This window comes from Entelurus aequoreus, linkage group LG07 (genome assembly GCF_033978785.1).
Source record: "Entelurus aequoreus isolate RoL-2023_Sb linkage group LG07, RoL_Eaeq_v1.1, whole genome shotgun sequence".
Taxonomy (NCBI): domain Eukaryota; kingdom Metazoa; phylum Chordata; class Actinopteri; order Syngnathiformes; family Syngnathidae; genus Entelurus; species Entelurus aequoreus.
This window is the reverse complement of record NC_084737.1, coordinates 7,110,901-7,126,343: the sequence shown is the minus strand read 5'-3', so window position 1 is coordinate 7,126,343 and position 15,443 is coordinate 7,110,901. Positions and strand designations below refer to the sequence as shown.

Below are 15,443 nucleotides of genomic sequence, written 5' to 3'. Positions count from 1 at the left end.
ATTCGTTACGTCACGAGTGACGCTTTACCTGTCCTCATTTTCAAAATGGAGGAAGCTGCTTTCAGTAGTTTGCAATCGCACAAAGGAAAAAAGATAAAGAGCTATTCAGTAGGATTTAAGGTCCAAGCTATTGAATACCGGTACAGTATGCTAAAAAGAACAGTAAGCAGCTATGTTTTATTAATATACCGTAGCTGCGTGTGTCAAATACTGTACAAGTCATTAAATGACTCCCGCCTCCTGGTGGTAGAGGGCGCTACCGCGCTAGTGATCCTTCTTGCGACTTCCGGTACTGCAGAAGAAGTGACTACACGCAGCAAGAGATTTTTTTTTTTTTAACATGGAGGATTACAGAACAGTTTTCTAAACTGGACTTTCAATCGAAGCAGGAGGTAATAATTAAAGGAATATCTCCATCGAGACAGAGAGACTTTTAAAACTGAAGAAAGAAAATAAGGAAGACTTCTATAAACAAGTTATCGATGCTTTTGGTCAGAAGGAGCTGCAAATGGACTCCATTTATAAGTACAGGTAAGACCATAATAACGTTTTTTATTATTAAATGTGCTTTTCATGATGGTATGCTTACATCACACTCAAAGCGCACGCCTAAATTTACCGCATTCCTTTTGGTAAACGCCGGAGTGAGAAGAGGTTTTAAAATAATTACCGCATGCACGGCCATCCCGCCGGCTTCCGGTAAACGGAGTGACAGGAGGGTTTTAAATTAATTAGCGCCCCTGCGACTATTCAAGGAAATACGGTATACCGATTTGCATTGCATTGGGTTTAGCATCTTTAAAAACTGTCCAACTTTTTCTTTTTTTTTTTATAAAAAGGGAGATTTAATGGAAAATAGGAAATGCAAGAAAGATTTTCCGGCTAGGTTGTGGTGAAATTGTTATTTTACTGGCTTGCTTTTATTTTGAAGGCCTGACTTTACAGTCTTTGGGATATTCTAATGTGGAAAAAACATGGCTGCCATCAAACGGGCAAGGATAAGCACCGAATTATCCATAAGTCACGGAGTATTTAATATGGACATTTGTATCCCGTCATTACACGGCAGGTGTTCCTCTTACCCTCCGGAGGCAGCAGCGTGCAGACAGGTCCTCCCAAAGTTGTCCGGGGTGTTGATGTCGAACCCTGCCGACAGCACGTGCTCCTTGCTCATGGAGGAGACGATGCTGTACAGCTGACCTGCGAGCAGACGGGTCAGGTGACGACAATCACGGCGACTTTCACGCGGCCATTTCATGTGCGGCGCAAACCTGAGGAGAGTAACTTGCGACAACAGTCTGAAAACCCGTAGAGCACAGCGAGGTGCAAGGGGAACATTCCGTGGAGCCCGCGTCTGAAGGAAGCACACAACAAAAGAGACAATGACGGCTTTTTGATGACACAAACTTGACATTGTTCGCGTCACGCCGTTGCTACCTGGCCGTGTCGGCGCCGTTGGTCATCAAAGTGCTGATGAGCAGTTCATGGCCGTACTTAGCAGCGACATGGAGAGGAGTATTGCCATATCGATCCACACTGTCGATCTCGCCACCTGATAGGGCACAACAATCACTTGACGTTACAACAGTGCTGACCAAACGGGAGGCCCGGGCGCCATTTGCGGCCCGACGCACGTTCTCAAGCTACAAGGTGTCTTCAAGGGCCGAGTGGTTTTACAAAACCCAAAACCAGCGAAGTTGGGACGTCATGTCCTCCGGACCAAAGAGGAAAGTAACCATCTGGATTGTTCTAGGGTCAAAGTGTAAAAAGGCAGCATGTGTGATGGTATGGGGGTGTATTAGTGGCCAAGACATGGGTAACTTACACATCTGTGAAGGCACCATTAATGCTGAAAGGTACATACAGCTTTTGGAGCAACATATCAAAGCAACGTTATCATGGACGCCCCTGCTTATTTCAGCAAGACAATGCCAAGCCACGTGTTACAACAGCGTGGCTTCATAGTAAAAGAGTGCGGGTACTAGACTGGCCTGCCTGTATTCCAGACCTGTCTCCCATTGAAAATGTGTGGTGCATTATGAAGCCTAAAATACCAAAACTGAGACCACAGACTGTTGAACAACTTAAGCTGTACATCAAGCAAGAACGGGAAAGAATTCCACTTCAAAAATGTGTCTCCTCAGTTCCCAAACGTTTACTGAGTGTTGTTAAAAGGAAAGGCCATGTAACACAGTGGTAAAAATACCCCTGTGACAACTTTTTTGCAATGTGTTGCTGCCATTAAATTCTAAGTTAATGATTATTTGCAAAAAAAAAAAAAACGTTTCTCAGTGTGAACATGAAATATCTTGTCTTTGCAGTCTATTCAATTAAATATATGTTGAAAAAGATTTGCAAATCATTGTATTCTCTTTTTATTTACCATTTACAAGTGACAACTTCACTGCTTTTGGCTTTTGTACTCATTCATTTACTGTTAATATCTGCTTATTTTCTGTTTTAAAATGTTCTATCTACACTTCCGTTAAAATGTAATAACCACTTATTCTTCTCTTCTTTGATACTTCACATTATTTTTGGGTGACACCACAAAATGAAGTATCGATCCCATACCAAGTAGTTACATAATTATACATTGGTCATACAGTAATTTAAGTTCTCATGTGTCCGGGGACGTATTTCCTGAGTTTATGAATATAATATGAATTTTAAAAAGAAAAGGAAAAAGATTTTGTGACGATAAAAAATGTAATCATAGTAGTATCTAATAGATACGCTCTTGTACTTGGTATCAATACAGTGGATGTCAGGTGTAGATCCACCCATGGCATTTGTTTGTATCCTCCTACGGCGTGTAGTGAAGCATGTTTAGCTATTCCTCGTCCTGCAGGGATGATACTTGTAAGAAACTCACTTTATTTGTCGCCATGGAAGCGAGGATTAGTGATTTAGAAGTAGCTAAAACACTGCAGACTGCGGATGGACGTTAGCTGCTAGCTAGCTAGCCATGTTTTGAAGCACCTCTTCCTGAGGGCGTTTCAGTGTTATAACTTCAAAAGGGCTGCAACTAACAACTAATTTGATAATCGATGAATCTGTCGATTTATTACTTCGATTAATCGATTAATAATCGGATAAAAGAGACTAGAAACTACATTTCTATCCTTTCCAGTATTTTATTGAAAAAAATGGCACCATACTTATTTTGATTATTGTTTCTCAGCTGTTTGTAAATGTTGCAGTTTATAAATAAAGGTTTATAAAAAAATTAAAAAGTAGCCATTGCGCATGCGCATAGCATAGATCAAACAAATCGATGACTAAATTAATCGGCAACTATTTTTATAATCAATTTTAATCGATTAGTTGTTGCAGCCCTTAACGTCACCTTTACCTTTAGTTTTTAAGCCAAAATGAGCCCATTCTCCCTTTTCTGTCTACACACTGTGTCTCCTTGTAAGTACTCTGTGTGTGTGCGCTGCCGAACATGCTCCTCTGCTCGTAAAACCAGCAATGTCATGACACGACGACGCGCCGTCATGCCGTTAAAAAAAAAAAGAAAAAAGGGGGAGCCGGTACTTTTCAAACAGAGTGTAGTACCGTTTTTGATTCATTAGTACCGCGATACTATACTAGTACCTGTATATCGTACAACCCGAGCTGTAACAAAGATGTGATGCAAAAGTAGCCATGAGAAGCGGTTACCGTTCTGGATGAGGATCTGCGAGCGTGTGAAGCGTCCATGAATGGCTGCCATGTGCAGAGGGCTCTTCCCTTCTTTGCTCTGTTGCAAACACAAAACCAAGTTGGTGGCAGAGAGTTGTGCGGAGAAAAAGAAGGACTATTTCACACCGACCTGCTGGTTGACGTCTGCCCCGTTGTTGACCAGCAACTCCAGACAGAGGGCGCCGTTGGTGGAGACGGCGGCCAGGTGCAGCGGCGTGTAGCCGCACTTGTTGGGCTGGTTGACGTTGGCTCCGTGGTTGACCAGCTCGGTGGCCACCGCCTCTTGCCCCATGTAGCACGACACGTGGAGCGCCGTGTTCCCGAAACCGTTGGGCTCGTCAATCTTCGAGTAAAAAAAAGAAAAAGAAAAGGTTGTGACGTTCAAGTCGACTTCTCTCTCTCCCAAAAAAAAGATGGCTGACGTCTTACCTCCGCCCCCATCCTCAGCAGGTACTTCACGATTTCGATGTGGCCGCTGGCGGCAGCGGCGTGGAGAGGCGTGTAGCCCTGCTTGTCCTTACAGCTCCGGTCTGCGCCGCGCGACACCAGCAGCTTCACAACCTCCGCATGACCTGCGAGACATCACATGACGCATCATAACAATGTTTTTAATATTACAATATCCAATGTTTTGACACGTGGGGGAGATTCAAATGTGACATCATCTCATCAGCTACACTGCATTTAAACGGGAATAGCAGATCCATTCTATGTGTCATACTTGATCATTTCGCGATATTGCCATATTTTTGCTGAAAGGATTTAGTAGAGAAAATCGACGATAAAGGTCGCAACTTTTGCTCGCTGATAAAAAAAGCCTTGCCTGTACCGGAAGTAGCGTGACGTCACAGGAGGTAATTTTCCTCACAATTTTCCTTTGTTTACAATGGAGCGAGAGAGATTTGGAGCGAAAAAGCGACGATTACCCCATTAATTTGAGCGAGGATGAAAGATTCGTGGATGAGGAACGTTAGAGTGAAGAACTAGAGGCAGTGCAGGACGTATCTTTTTTCGCTCTGACCGTAACTTAGGTACAAGCTGGCTCATTGGATTCCACACTCTCTCCTTTTTCTATTGTGGATCACGGATTTGTATTTTAAACCACCTCGGATACTATATCCTCTTGAAAATGAGAGTCGAGCACGCAAAATGGACATTCAAAGTGACTTTTATCTCCACGACAATACATCGGTGACACACTTAGCTACTGAGCTAACGTGATAGCATCGTTCTCAAATGCAGATAGAAACAAAATACATAAATCCCTGACTGGAAGGATAGACAGAAGATCAACAATACTATTAAACCATGTACATGTAACTACACGGTTAATAATTCTCAGCCTGGTAAAGCTTAACAATGCTGTTGCTAACGACGCTAAGGCTAATTTAGCAACTTAGCAACCGGACCTCACAGAGCTATGATAAAAACATTAGCGCTCCACCTACGCCAGCCAGCCCTCATCTGCCCATTCATCAGCCCTCATCTGCCCATCAACAGCCGTGCTCACCTGCGTTCCAGCGATCGACGGCACGACGAAGGACTTCATCCGTGGGTTTGGCGGCTAGCATCGGCTAGGCGTCTGCTAAGTCCTTGTTGTGTTGCTATAGCCAGCCGCTAATACACCGATCGATCCCACCTACAACGTTCTTCTTTGCAGCCTCCATTGTTCATTAAACAAATTGCAAAAGATTCACCAACACAGATGTCCAGAATACTGTGGAATTATGAAATGAAAACAGAGCTTGTTGTACAGGATTCTCCGGGCTCCGAATACTTCCCTTGTCCTTGTGACGTCACGTGCATACGTCAGCAAAATAAAACGTTTTTAACAGGAAGTGTGGCGGGAAATTTTGAATTGCAATTTATAAGTTAACCCGGCCGTATTGGCATGTGTTGCAATGTTAAGATTTCATCATTGATATATAAACTATCAGACTGCGTGGTCGGTAGTAGTGGCTTTCAGTAGGCCTTTAATTCACTACATTTCCCCGACTGATGCAGGAATTCCGACAGTTTAAACCAGGGGTGCCCATTCCCTCGACCACGAGCTACCGGTCAATCGCCAGCCAGGCATGAAAAAAAATAGACCTAAAAATTAGCTTTATCAATCTTCACCAAAGCGTCACTTTTGTCACTTCATTGACATTCACGGCACCCGAGGGTCTTGTGAGATGACGCTGGCTGCTGCCGGATCATTATTAAGAAAAAAACGACCGACAGGAAGGCGAGAAACACTTATCATTTCAACAGACTCTCGCGCCGTACATGCCGTCAAAAGCCTAAAGACAGATCGCACAGTTCCTGTCTTCCCAATAAAATGCGCTGCTCCATCCTGCCTGTGCTGACAAAATAAGAGTCTCAGAAAGCTATTGCGCACAAGCTAGCAAGCTACGGAGTTTGCCGCCAATGTATTTCTTGTAAAGTGTATAAAAAGTGTGTGACAATCATTGGTACTTTAATCTTTAATCTTAAAAAGGAGTATGGAAGCTGGACAAATAAGATGGCAAAAAGCAAGCACTTTCATGTGGTATTGCACAAAAAGGAGGACTTTTTTTTTTTCCTTTTAAAAAATTCATATTATGTTTATAAACTCAGGAAAAAGAGTCCCTGGACACACAAGGACTTTGAATATGACCAATGTACCGTATTTTCCGCACCTAAAAACCACAATTTTTCTCAAAAACCACAATTTTTCTCAAAAGCTGACAGTGCGGCTGATAACCCGGTGCGCCTTATATATGGATTAATATTAATATTTATTTTCATAAAGTTTAGGTCTCGCAACTACGGTAAACGGCCGCCATCTTTTTTCCCCGTAAAAGAGGAAGCGCTTCTTCTTCTACGGTAAGCAACCGCCCCCATAGAAGAGGAAGCGCTTCTTCTTCTACTGTAAGCAACCGCCAAGGTGAGCACCCGCCCCCGTAGAAGAAGAAGCGTGCGGATATTACCTTTCATTTCATTTGTGTGTTTCTGTAAAGACCACAAAATGTCTCCTACTAAGAGACACGCGTACAAGGTTCCACTGACTTTTGATATTCATGTGAACCGCACTGTGGATACAACGGGAACACGTACGGTGAATATTCGCACCACAGGGAATGAGAAGTCGTCCTTCACTGTGGTTCCAGCTTGCCATGCTAATGGCCATAACTTCCACCCACGGTGATATTCAAAAGGAAGACCTTGCCAAAAGAGAACTTTCCAGCCGGCGTCATCATAAAAGCTAACTCGAAGGGATGGATGGATGAAGAAAAAATGAGCGAAGAGACAGGGTGACTTTTTTCACACAGCTCTGTCCCTGTTGATCTATGACTGCATGCGCGTCCACATCACAGAAGGTGTCAAAAAACAAGTGAAGCACACCGAAGAAGAATAATTCGAGGGATTTGTGGATGAGTAATAACTTCAGAAAGTGAGCTTTAAATGTTTATTTTGTGTGTTGTGTGACACTAACGTATGAGCAACGTTGAGTTATTGATGTTGCTATTGCTCTGCACTATTTTGAGTGTTAATATTTTTGTGATTGCACATTTGCACATTACATTTTGGGAGTGAACAGAGTTGTTAGAACGCTGGTTTGTAATATATGATTAAAGTTTGACTGACCTATCTGACTGTTTTTTTGACATTCCCTTTAGCGTAGCGTAGGTGCGGCTAATAACACGGGGCGGCTAATAGGTAAACAAAGTTTTGAAATATGCCATTCATTGAAGGTGCGGCTTACAACACGGGGCGGCTTACGGTGCGGAAAATACGGTATGATCCTGTAACTAGTTGGTATCGGATCGATACCTAAATTAGTGGTATCAAACAAGAGAAGAATAAGTGATTATTACATTTGAACAGAAGTGTAGATAGAACATGTTGAAAAAGAAAATAAGCAGATATTAACAGTAAATGAACAAGTAGATTAATAATCAATTTTTACAGTTTGTCCTTTATGTTGACAAAATAATAGGTGTATAAATGACACGATATGTTACTGCATACGTCAGCAGACTAATTAGGAGTCTTTGTTTGTTTACTTACTACTAAAAGACAAGTTGTCTAGTATGTTCACTATTTTATTTAAGGACTAAATTGCAATAATAAACATATGTTTCATGTACCCTAAGATTTTTTGTTAAAATAAAGCCAATAATGCCATTTTTGTGGTCCCCTTTATTTAGAAAAGTATCGAAATATACTTTGGTGCTGGTACCAGTACCAAAATATTGGTATCGGGACAACCCTAGATTCAACTTACATCCCTCTTGTCTATAGAACCATGTTTTATTTTAAGATCCGTAGTGAAGCCTGCCTGACTACAAAACTCTCCTCTGTCAAGTAAGCTTAGATTGAAGTCAGGATTACAGTATATTAAAAATATGTGCTTCCTTTGGGAGTCAAATGGGACTAAATTGGTCCCGAGGCTAAAAAGTGGGCGTCTATGTTAATTTTTGCCTAGGCCACGCCCCCCCGAAAGCTTCTGCATGTGGTTAAAAAACAAACTTAAGTGGTGCCTGGAAGAGGTAAAAATACACTCTTGGCTTGAGGGACGGAATGCTAAGATGGCGTCTCAAGTGTGGAGATAAAAATGTTACCCAAGTAGGCGGCGGCATGGACCGGCTGTCTCTCCTTCTTATCGATGGCACTCAGGTTGGCGCCTTTGTTCAGCAGCAGCTTCACCATCTGGCAAGGAGGCGGAGTTAGTGCGGGGAAGTACGTTCCAGCCCCGTGGGAAGCGTGCACCCTACCTCCTGGAAGCCGCTCTGAGTGGCGTGGTGCAGGGCGGTGCGCCCGGTGCGGTCCCCCATGTTCAGGTTGCTCAGCTGGCTCAGCAGGGCCTCGGCGCAGCGGGTGGCCCGGTTGGCGGCGGCCACATGGAGCGCCGTCTGCCAGAACTTGTCGCGGGCGTTGGCCTCGGCGCCGCGCCTCAGCAGCAGACCCACGGCCCTCTGGGGACACGGCAGGGACCGTTAGGGGTCGTCTTGTCATATTGACAGTCACAAAACGAGCGGGTACAATTCCTCCAAAAGTGAAAACAGACCTTAGCTTAAACTTCAGCAAGAATCCAGATTGTTTTGTCCATCTGACTTCTTCTTAGGTTTGAGCCTTTTGAAATCTGCCTAGCAACAAGCAGGTAGGTGTGCCTAACTGGTCCCAAGTAGGGGTAAATAATTCATGATAATGTCTGGTATTCAATAATAATGATGCTAATGTTAACTAATACCATTACATTTTAATATAATTCTAGGTAGCAACACTAGCAAAATAGCTATGAAAGCTAAATGCTAACATTACATTTCAGTATAATTCTAATTAGCAACACTAGCATAATAGCTATGAAAGCTAAGTGCTAACATTACATTTTAATATAATTCTAATTAGCAACACTAGCATAATAGCTATGAAAGCTACATGCTAACATTACATTTTAGTATAATTCTAATTAGCAAAACTAGCATAATAGCTATGACAGCTAAGTGCTAACATTACATTTTAATATAATTCTAATTAGCAACACTAGCATAATAGCTATGAAAGCTACATGCTAACAATACATTTTAATATAATTCTAATTAGCAAAACTAGCATAATAGCTATGACAGCTAAGTGCTAACATTACATTTTAATATAATTCTAATTAGCAACACTAGCATAATAGCTATGAAAGCTACGTGCTAACATTACATTTTAATATAATTCTAATTAGCAACACTAGCATAATTGCTATGAAAGCTATGTGCTAACATTACATTTTAATATAATTCTAATCAACAACACTAGCATAATAGCTATGAAAGCTATGTGTTAACATTACATTTTAAAATAATTCTAATTAGCAACACTAGCATAATAGCTATGAAAGGTACGTGCTAACATTACATTTTAATATAATTCTAGGTTAGCAACACTAGCATAGCTATAAGACCTATGTGCTAACATTACATTTTAATACAATTGTAGGTTGGCAACACTAGTATAATATCTATGAAAGCTACGTGCTAACATTACATTTTAATATAATTTTAGTTAGCAACACTAGCATAGCTATTTGAGCTACATGCTAACATTACATCTTAATATAATTATAGGTCAACAACACTAGCGGAGTTTTGTGAGCTACATGCTAGCATTACATTTTAACATCTTGCTAGGTGTGCATCGTGAGTGTAACATTTGAGCTACATGCTAACATTCCATTTTAACATAATGTTAGATCAACAACATTAGCATAGCTATGTGAGCTACATGCTAACATTACATTTTAACATAATTCTAGGTTAACACTAGCCTAGCTATGTGAGCTACATGCTAACATTACATTTTAATAGAATTATAGGTTAACAACACTTGCATAGCTATGTGAGCTACATGCTAACATTACATTTTAATATAATTATAAGTTAACAACACTAGCGGAGCTTTGTGAGCTACATGCTAACATTACATTTTAACATTTTGCTAGGTTTGCCACGCGAGTGTAACTATTTGAGCTACATGCTAACATTATATTTATCATGCTAGGTTAGCAAAATAACAGCTATGTGAGCTACATGCTAGCATTCCATTTTAACATAATTTAGATCAACAACATTAGCATAGTTAAGTGAGCTAAGTGCTAACATTACATTTTAATATAATTCTAGGTTAACAACACTAGCATAGCTATGTGAGCTACATGCTAACATTACATTTTAATATAATTCTAGGTTAGCAACACTAGCATAGCTATGTGAGCTACATGCTAACATTACATTTTAATATAATTCTAGGTTAGCAACACTAGCATAGCTATGTGAGCTACATGCTAACATTACATTTTAATATAATTCTAGGTTAACAACACTAGCATAGCTATGTGAGCTACAAGCTAACATTACATTAATATAATTCTAGGTTAACAACACTAGCATAGCTATGTGAGCTACATGCTAACATTACATTTTAATATAATTCTAGGTTAGCAACACTAGCATAGCTATGTGAGCTACATGCTAACATTACATTTTAACATCTTGATAGGTTAGCAACGTGAGTGTAATTATGTGAGCTACATGCTAACATTACATTTTAACATGGAGCAGATACAAATTATTGAGAATTTTAAAAAAACAAAAACGTCATTGAGGGTTTGGCTTACTTCATTCCTGCAGGCGGCGGCCCTGTGCAAAGGGGTCAACCATATGTGGTCTTTAGCGTTCACATTGGCACCTGAGGGAACAAAATACAAATAGTAAGACATCAGGAGCACCCGTCAAAGATCCTCTACATGAGAGGAGCACTTGTTTTTAAACACCTACAAAAAAAAACAAAGATCCTCTATAAGACAGTTGCGTTTCTTAGATTACATACTAGGGTTATATACGGTATACCGGAATGAATCATATTCGGTACTATACCGCCTCTAAAAAGTACCGGTCCAAACCACCCTCCATTTTTTTTAACGGGCATGACGGCGCGTTGTCCTCATGTTGTGACTTTGCTGGTTTTACGAGCAGAGGAGCATGTTCAGCAGCGCACACACACAGAGTACTTACAAGCAGACACAGTGTGTAGACAGAAAAGGGAGAACGGACGCATTTTGGCTCAAAAACTAAAGATAGAGGTGAAGTTAACGTCCATCCGCAGTCTGCAGTGTTTTAACTACTTCTAGATCACTAATCCTTGCTTCCATGGCGACAAATAAAGTATGTTTCTTACAAGTACGATTATCACTGGAGGACGAGGAATAGCTAAACATGCTTCACTACACACCATAGGAGGATACAATAGCTCACCGGCGTCACAATGTAAACAAACGCCATGGGTGGATCTACACCTGACATCCACTGTAATGATACCAAGTACAGGAGCGTATCTAGTTGATGCTACATTGATATTTTTTATCGTCACAAAATTTTTTTTCCTTTAAAAAAAATTCATTTGATGTTTATAAAGTCAGGAAACGAGTCCTTGGACACATGAGGACTTTGAATATGACTAATGTATGATCCTGTAACTACTTGGTATCGGATCGATACCTACATTTGTGGTATCATCCAAAATTAATGTAAAGTATCAAAGAAGAGAAGAATAAGTGATTATTACATTTTAACAGAAGTGTAGATAGAACATGTTGAAACAGAAAATAAGCAGATAATAACAGTAAATGAACAAGTAGATTAATAATCAATTTTTACAGCTTGTCCTTTATAATGTTGACAAAATAAGGTAGATAAATGACACAATATGTTACTGCATAGACTAATTAGGAGTCTTTGTTTGTTTACTTACTACTAAAAGACAAGATGTGTAGTATGTTCACTATTTTATGTAAGGACTAAATTGCAATAATAAACATGTTTCATGTACCCTAAGATTTTTTGTTAAAATAAAGACAATGACATTTTTTGTGGTGCCCTTTATTTAGAAAAGTACCAAAAAGTATCAAAATATATGTTAGTACCGGTACCAAAATATTGGTACCGGTACTAACATACATTACATACATTTAAAGACAATGTTAAAATGTCCACAGTTTGACCCTGAAACAGACGCGTTCAATCTCCGATTGTGTTCTTCCACTCTTTCATACGAGTAAATTGATTGATTGATTGAAACTTGCAGTGTTTCCCACACATTCATTTATTTGTGGCGGCCCGCCACGAAAGAATTACATCCGCCACAAAAAAAAAAAAATGTTTTGTTGTTTTTTTTGTCCTGTCCAGCTTCTCAGGCAAATCCTATAGTTGATGTAGATGCCCGTATAGGCTGTTCAGATTTACTTTACAAAAGAGAAGTGTAGGATACTTCTCTTGTTGCCTTATTTGTATTTGACCACTACTGTTTTCTGTTTATTTGTTACTGACTGTGGCAGGACACCTCTGCCTCTGTTTCACTTTATGTTGCTGGTAAATAATATGGTTGTAGTAGTAGGCTAAAGTTAAATTATTTAGTATGCACTAATTAAAGGGGCAGAGCTTTAAGAGACATTTTAGCTTTTATATTTTATAAGATATATTTTTTGTAAGAACCACAATTAATAAATATATTTCAGTGAATAACTTATTGTTCAAATCTGTATATAAATATGTACATAAAGTATTGTAATTATATTGTAAAATGGATGGATGGACGTTTAAAACAAAACTGTTATTAATTAGTAAGTATAATTTTTTTTAGCCTTTTTAGAGAAAATCATATCATTGTAGTAAATTATGCAAATTCCTCGATGATGTCATGATGACCACGCCCATAGCCACGCCCCCACCGCCACAGGTATCTTGGCAGTTTATGGGAAACACTGACTTGTATTAGTAGATTGCACAGTACAGTACTTATTCCGTACAATTGACCACTAAATGGTAACACCCCAATAAGTTTTTCAACTTGTTTAAGTCGGGGGTCCACGTTAATCAATTCATGGTAAATCTTAGTGCTTCTTACCCGACTCAAGGAGCAGGTCCATGATGTGCACGTCCCCCATGCAGGCAGCAGCATGAAGCGGCGTACGGCGCTCATGGTCCTGTTTCATTTTTAAAACACAATAGAGCAAAAAAATGAACTCCCCAGCCATCATGATGCCACTTCCTGTCCTTCCTGTCGCTGCTCTAGCATGACAGCTTACCAGTGCATTGACATCCTCCTTGTGCAATAAGTGTTGGACTTCTTCAGCGTTGCGGTTGAAGATGGCCTGGACCAGAGGAGGCTGCAACACATCATGCACAATATCTGTGAGAATGATACAAAACATTCACACATGCTTTTCTACACCATTTATTATTCTTCAACTTCTTCTTCTACAGATTTTGGCGATCTACCTTCCACATTTTTCACACGATTCATAAGCGTTCCAACTTCAAACTGTCCAGCCTATTCAGAAATCACTGGCTTTCCCTTGACAAATTCCAAAAATTCCCAGATTTCCCAGAATTCCAGGTTTTCCGGGACATTTTTCCCATTCAAAATGAATTGGCTATTTTTCAAACTTCCACCATTTCCACATTTTTCAACCGATTCAAACCATTCCACCTTCAACACATTCCACTCATCCTGGACATTCAAACTACCTTTTTTCCAAGTTAAAAATAAATTCCCAGATTTTCAGGTTTTCCGGGACATTTTTCCCATTCAAAATGAATTGGCTATTTTTCAAACTTCCACCATTTTCACATTTTTTAACCGATTCAAACCATTCCACCTTCAACACATTCCATTCATCCTGGACATTCAAACTACCCCTTTTCCAAGTAAAAAAAAATTCCCAGATTTCCAGGACATATTTTCCCATTGAAAATGAATTGTCCATTTTTTTAACTTTCACAATCCACACATTTTCCAACCAATTTAAACCATTCCACCTTCAACACATTCCACTCATCCTGGACATTCAAACTACCCTTTTTCCAAGTTAAAAAAAATTCCCAGATTTTCCAGAATTCCAGGTTTTCAGGCACATTTTTCCCATTCAAAATGAATTGGCTATTTTTCAAACTTCCACTATTTCCACATTTTTCAACCGATTCAAACCTCTCCACCTTCAACACATTCCACTCATCCTGGACATTCAATCTACCCTTTTTCCAAGTTAAAAAAATTCCCAGATTTGCCAGAATTCCAGGTTTTCCGGGACATATTTTCCCATTCAAAATGAATTGTCCATTTTTTTAACTTTCACAATTCACACATTTTTCAACCGATTTAAACCATTCCACCTTCAACACATTCCACTCATCCTGGACATTCAAACTACCCTTTTTCCAAGTTAAAAAAAATTCCCAGATTTCCCAGAATTCCAGGTTTTCCGGGACATTTTTCCCATTCAAAATGAATTGGCTATTTTTCAAACTTCCACCATTTCCACATTTTTCAACCGATTCAAACCATTCCACCTTCAACACATTCCACTCATCCTGGACATTCAAACTACCTTTTTTTCCAAGTTAAAAAAAATTCCCAGATTTTCCAGAATTCCAGGCACATTTTTCCCATTCAAAATGAATTGGCTATTTTCCAAACTTCCACCATTTTCACGTTTTTCCACCGATTCAAACCATTCCACCTTCAACACATTCCACTCATCCTGGACATTCAAACTATTATTTTTTCAAGCTAAAAAATTTTCCCAGATTTCCCAGAATTCCAGGTTTTCCTGGACATTTTTCCCATTCAAAATTAATTGTCCATTTTTTAAACTTTCACAATTCCCACATTTTTCAACCGATTCCAACCATTCCACTCATCCTGGACATTCAAACTACCCTTTTTCCAAGTTCGAAAAAATTTCAGGAATTCCCTTCTTGACCCTTTTTTCTGGCGACTAGTCCTTCCACATTTTTTAATCCACTTCAACCGTTCCACCGTCCAAACTTTCCTCTTAATCAGGACAAAAAAACTAAGTTATTTTTTTAACTGGAAAAATTCCCGGTTTTCCCGAAATTCCTTAATACCATTTCTCAATTAAAAACTTTTCTCGACCGATTAAAAAAATTCCAAAACAATCATTCAACTCAGTCAGAACATTCAAGTCTTTTAACATTTTCCAAAAAAAATCCCGCTTTTCCCAAAATTCCATGAAATTCCAATTGAAATTAATGGGACATTTTTCAAAGTTCCACAATTCCCACATTCAAACCCTTCCAACTTCAAACTGTTCAGCCTAATTGGGAATAGCAGGCTTTCCCTTGACAAATTCCAAAAATTCCCAGAATTCCAATTTTTCCGGGACATTTTTTACCATTCAAAATGAATTGGCCATTTTTCAAACTTCCACCATTTTCAAATGTTTT

The 15,443-nt window shown here is 39.6% G+C and overlaps 1 protein-coding gene across 4 annotated transcripts in view; it reads right to left on the bottom strand.

Moving 5' to 3' along the window:
• ankrd52a (ankyrin repeat domain 52a) overlaps positions 1 to 15,443 on the bottom strand; it is a 68,058-nt gene that overhangs the window by 49,298 nt on the left and 3,317 nt on the right. For all 4 annotated transcript variants that reach the window (XR_009826700.1, XR_009826702.1, XR_009826701.1 and 1 more), the window contains exons 2-12: positions 13,283 to 13,363; positions 13,102 to 13,180; positions 10,817 to 10,887; positions 8,427 to 8,627; positions 8,274 to 8,361; positions 4,117 to 4,259; positions 3,818 to 4,030; positions 3,667 to 3,745; positions 1,438 to 1,552; positions 1,272 to 1,354; positions 1,083 to 1,200 (exon numbers count right to left, since the gene is read on the bottom strand). Coding sequence is in view for 1 of the 4 variants with exons in the window: in XM_062052505.1 (XP_061908489.1) it covers positions 1,083 to 1,200; positions 1,272 to 1,354; positions 1,438 to 1,552; positions 3,667 to 3,745; positions 3,818 to 4,030; positions 4,117 to 4,259; positions 8,274 to 8,361; positions 8,427 to 8,627; positions 10,817 to 10,887; positions 13,102 to 13,180; positions 13,283 to 13,363 (1,271 nt within the window). In the remaining 3 variants the exon portion in view is untranslated. The remainder of the gene's footprint in view (positions 1 to 1,082; positions 1,201 to 1,271; positions 1,355 to 1,437; positions 1,553 to 3,666; positions 3,746 to 3,817; positions 4,031 to 4,116; positions 4,260 to 8,273; positions 8,362 to 8,426; positions 8,628 to 10,816; positions 10,888 to 13,101; positions 13,181 to 13,282; positions 13,364 to 15,443) is intronic.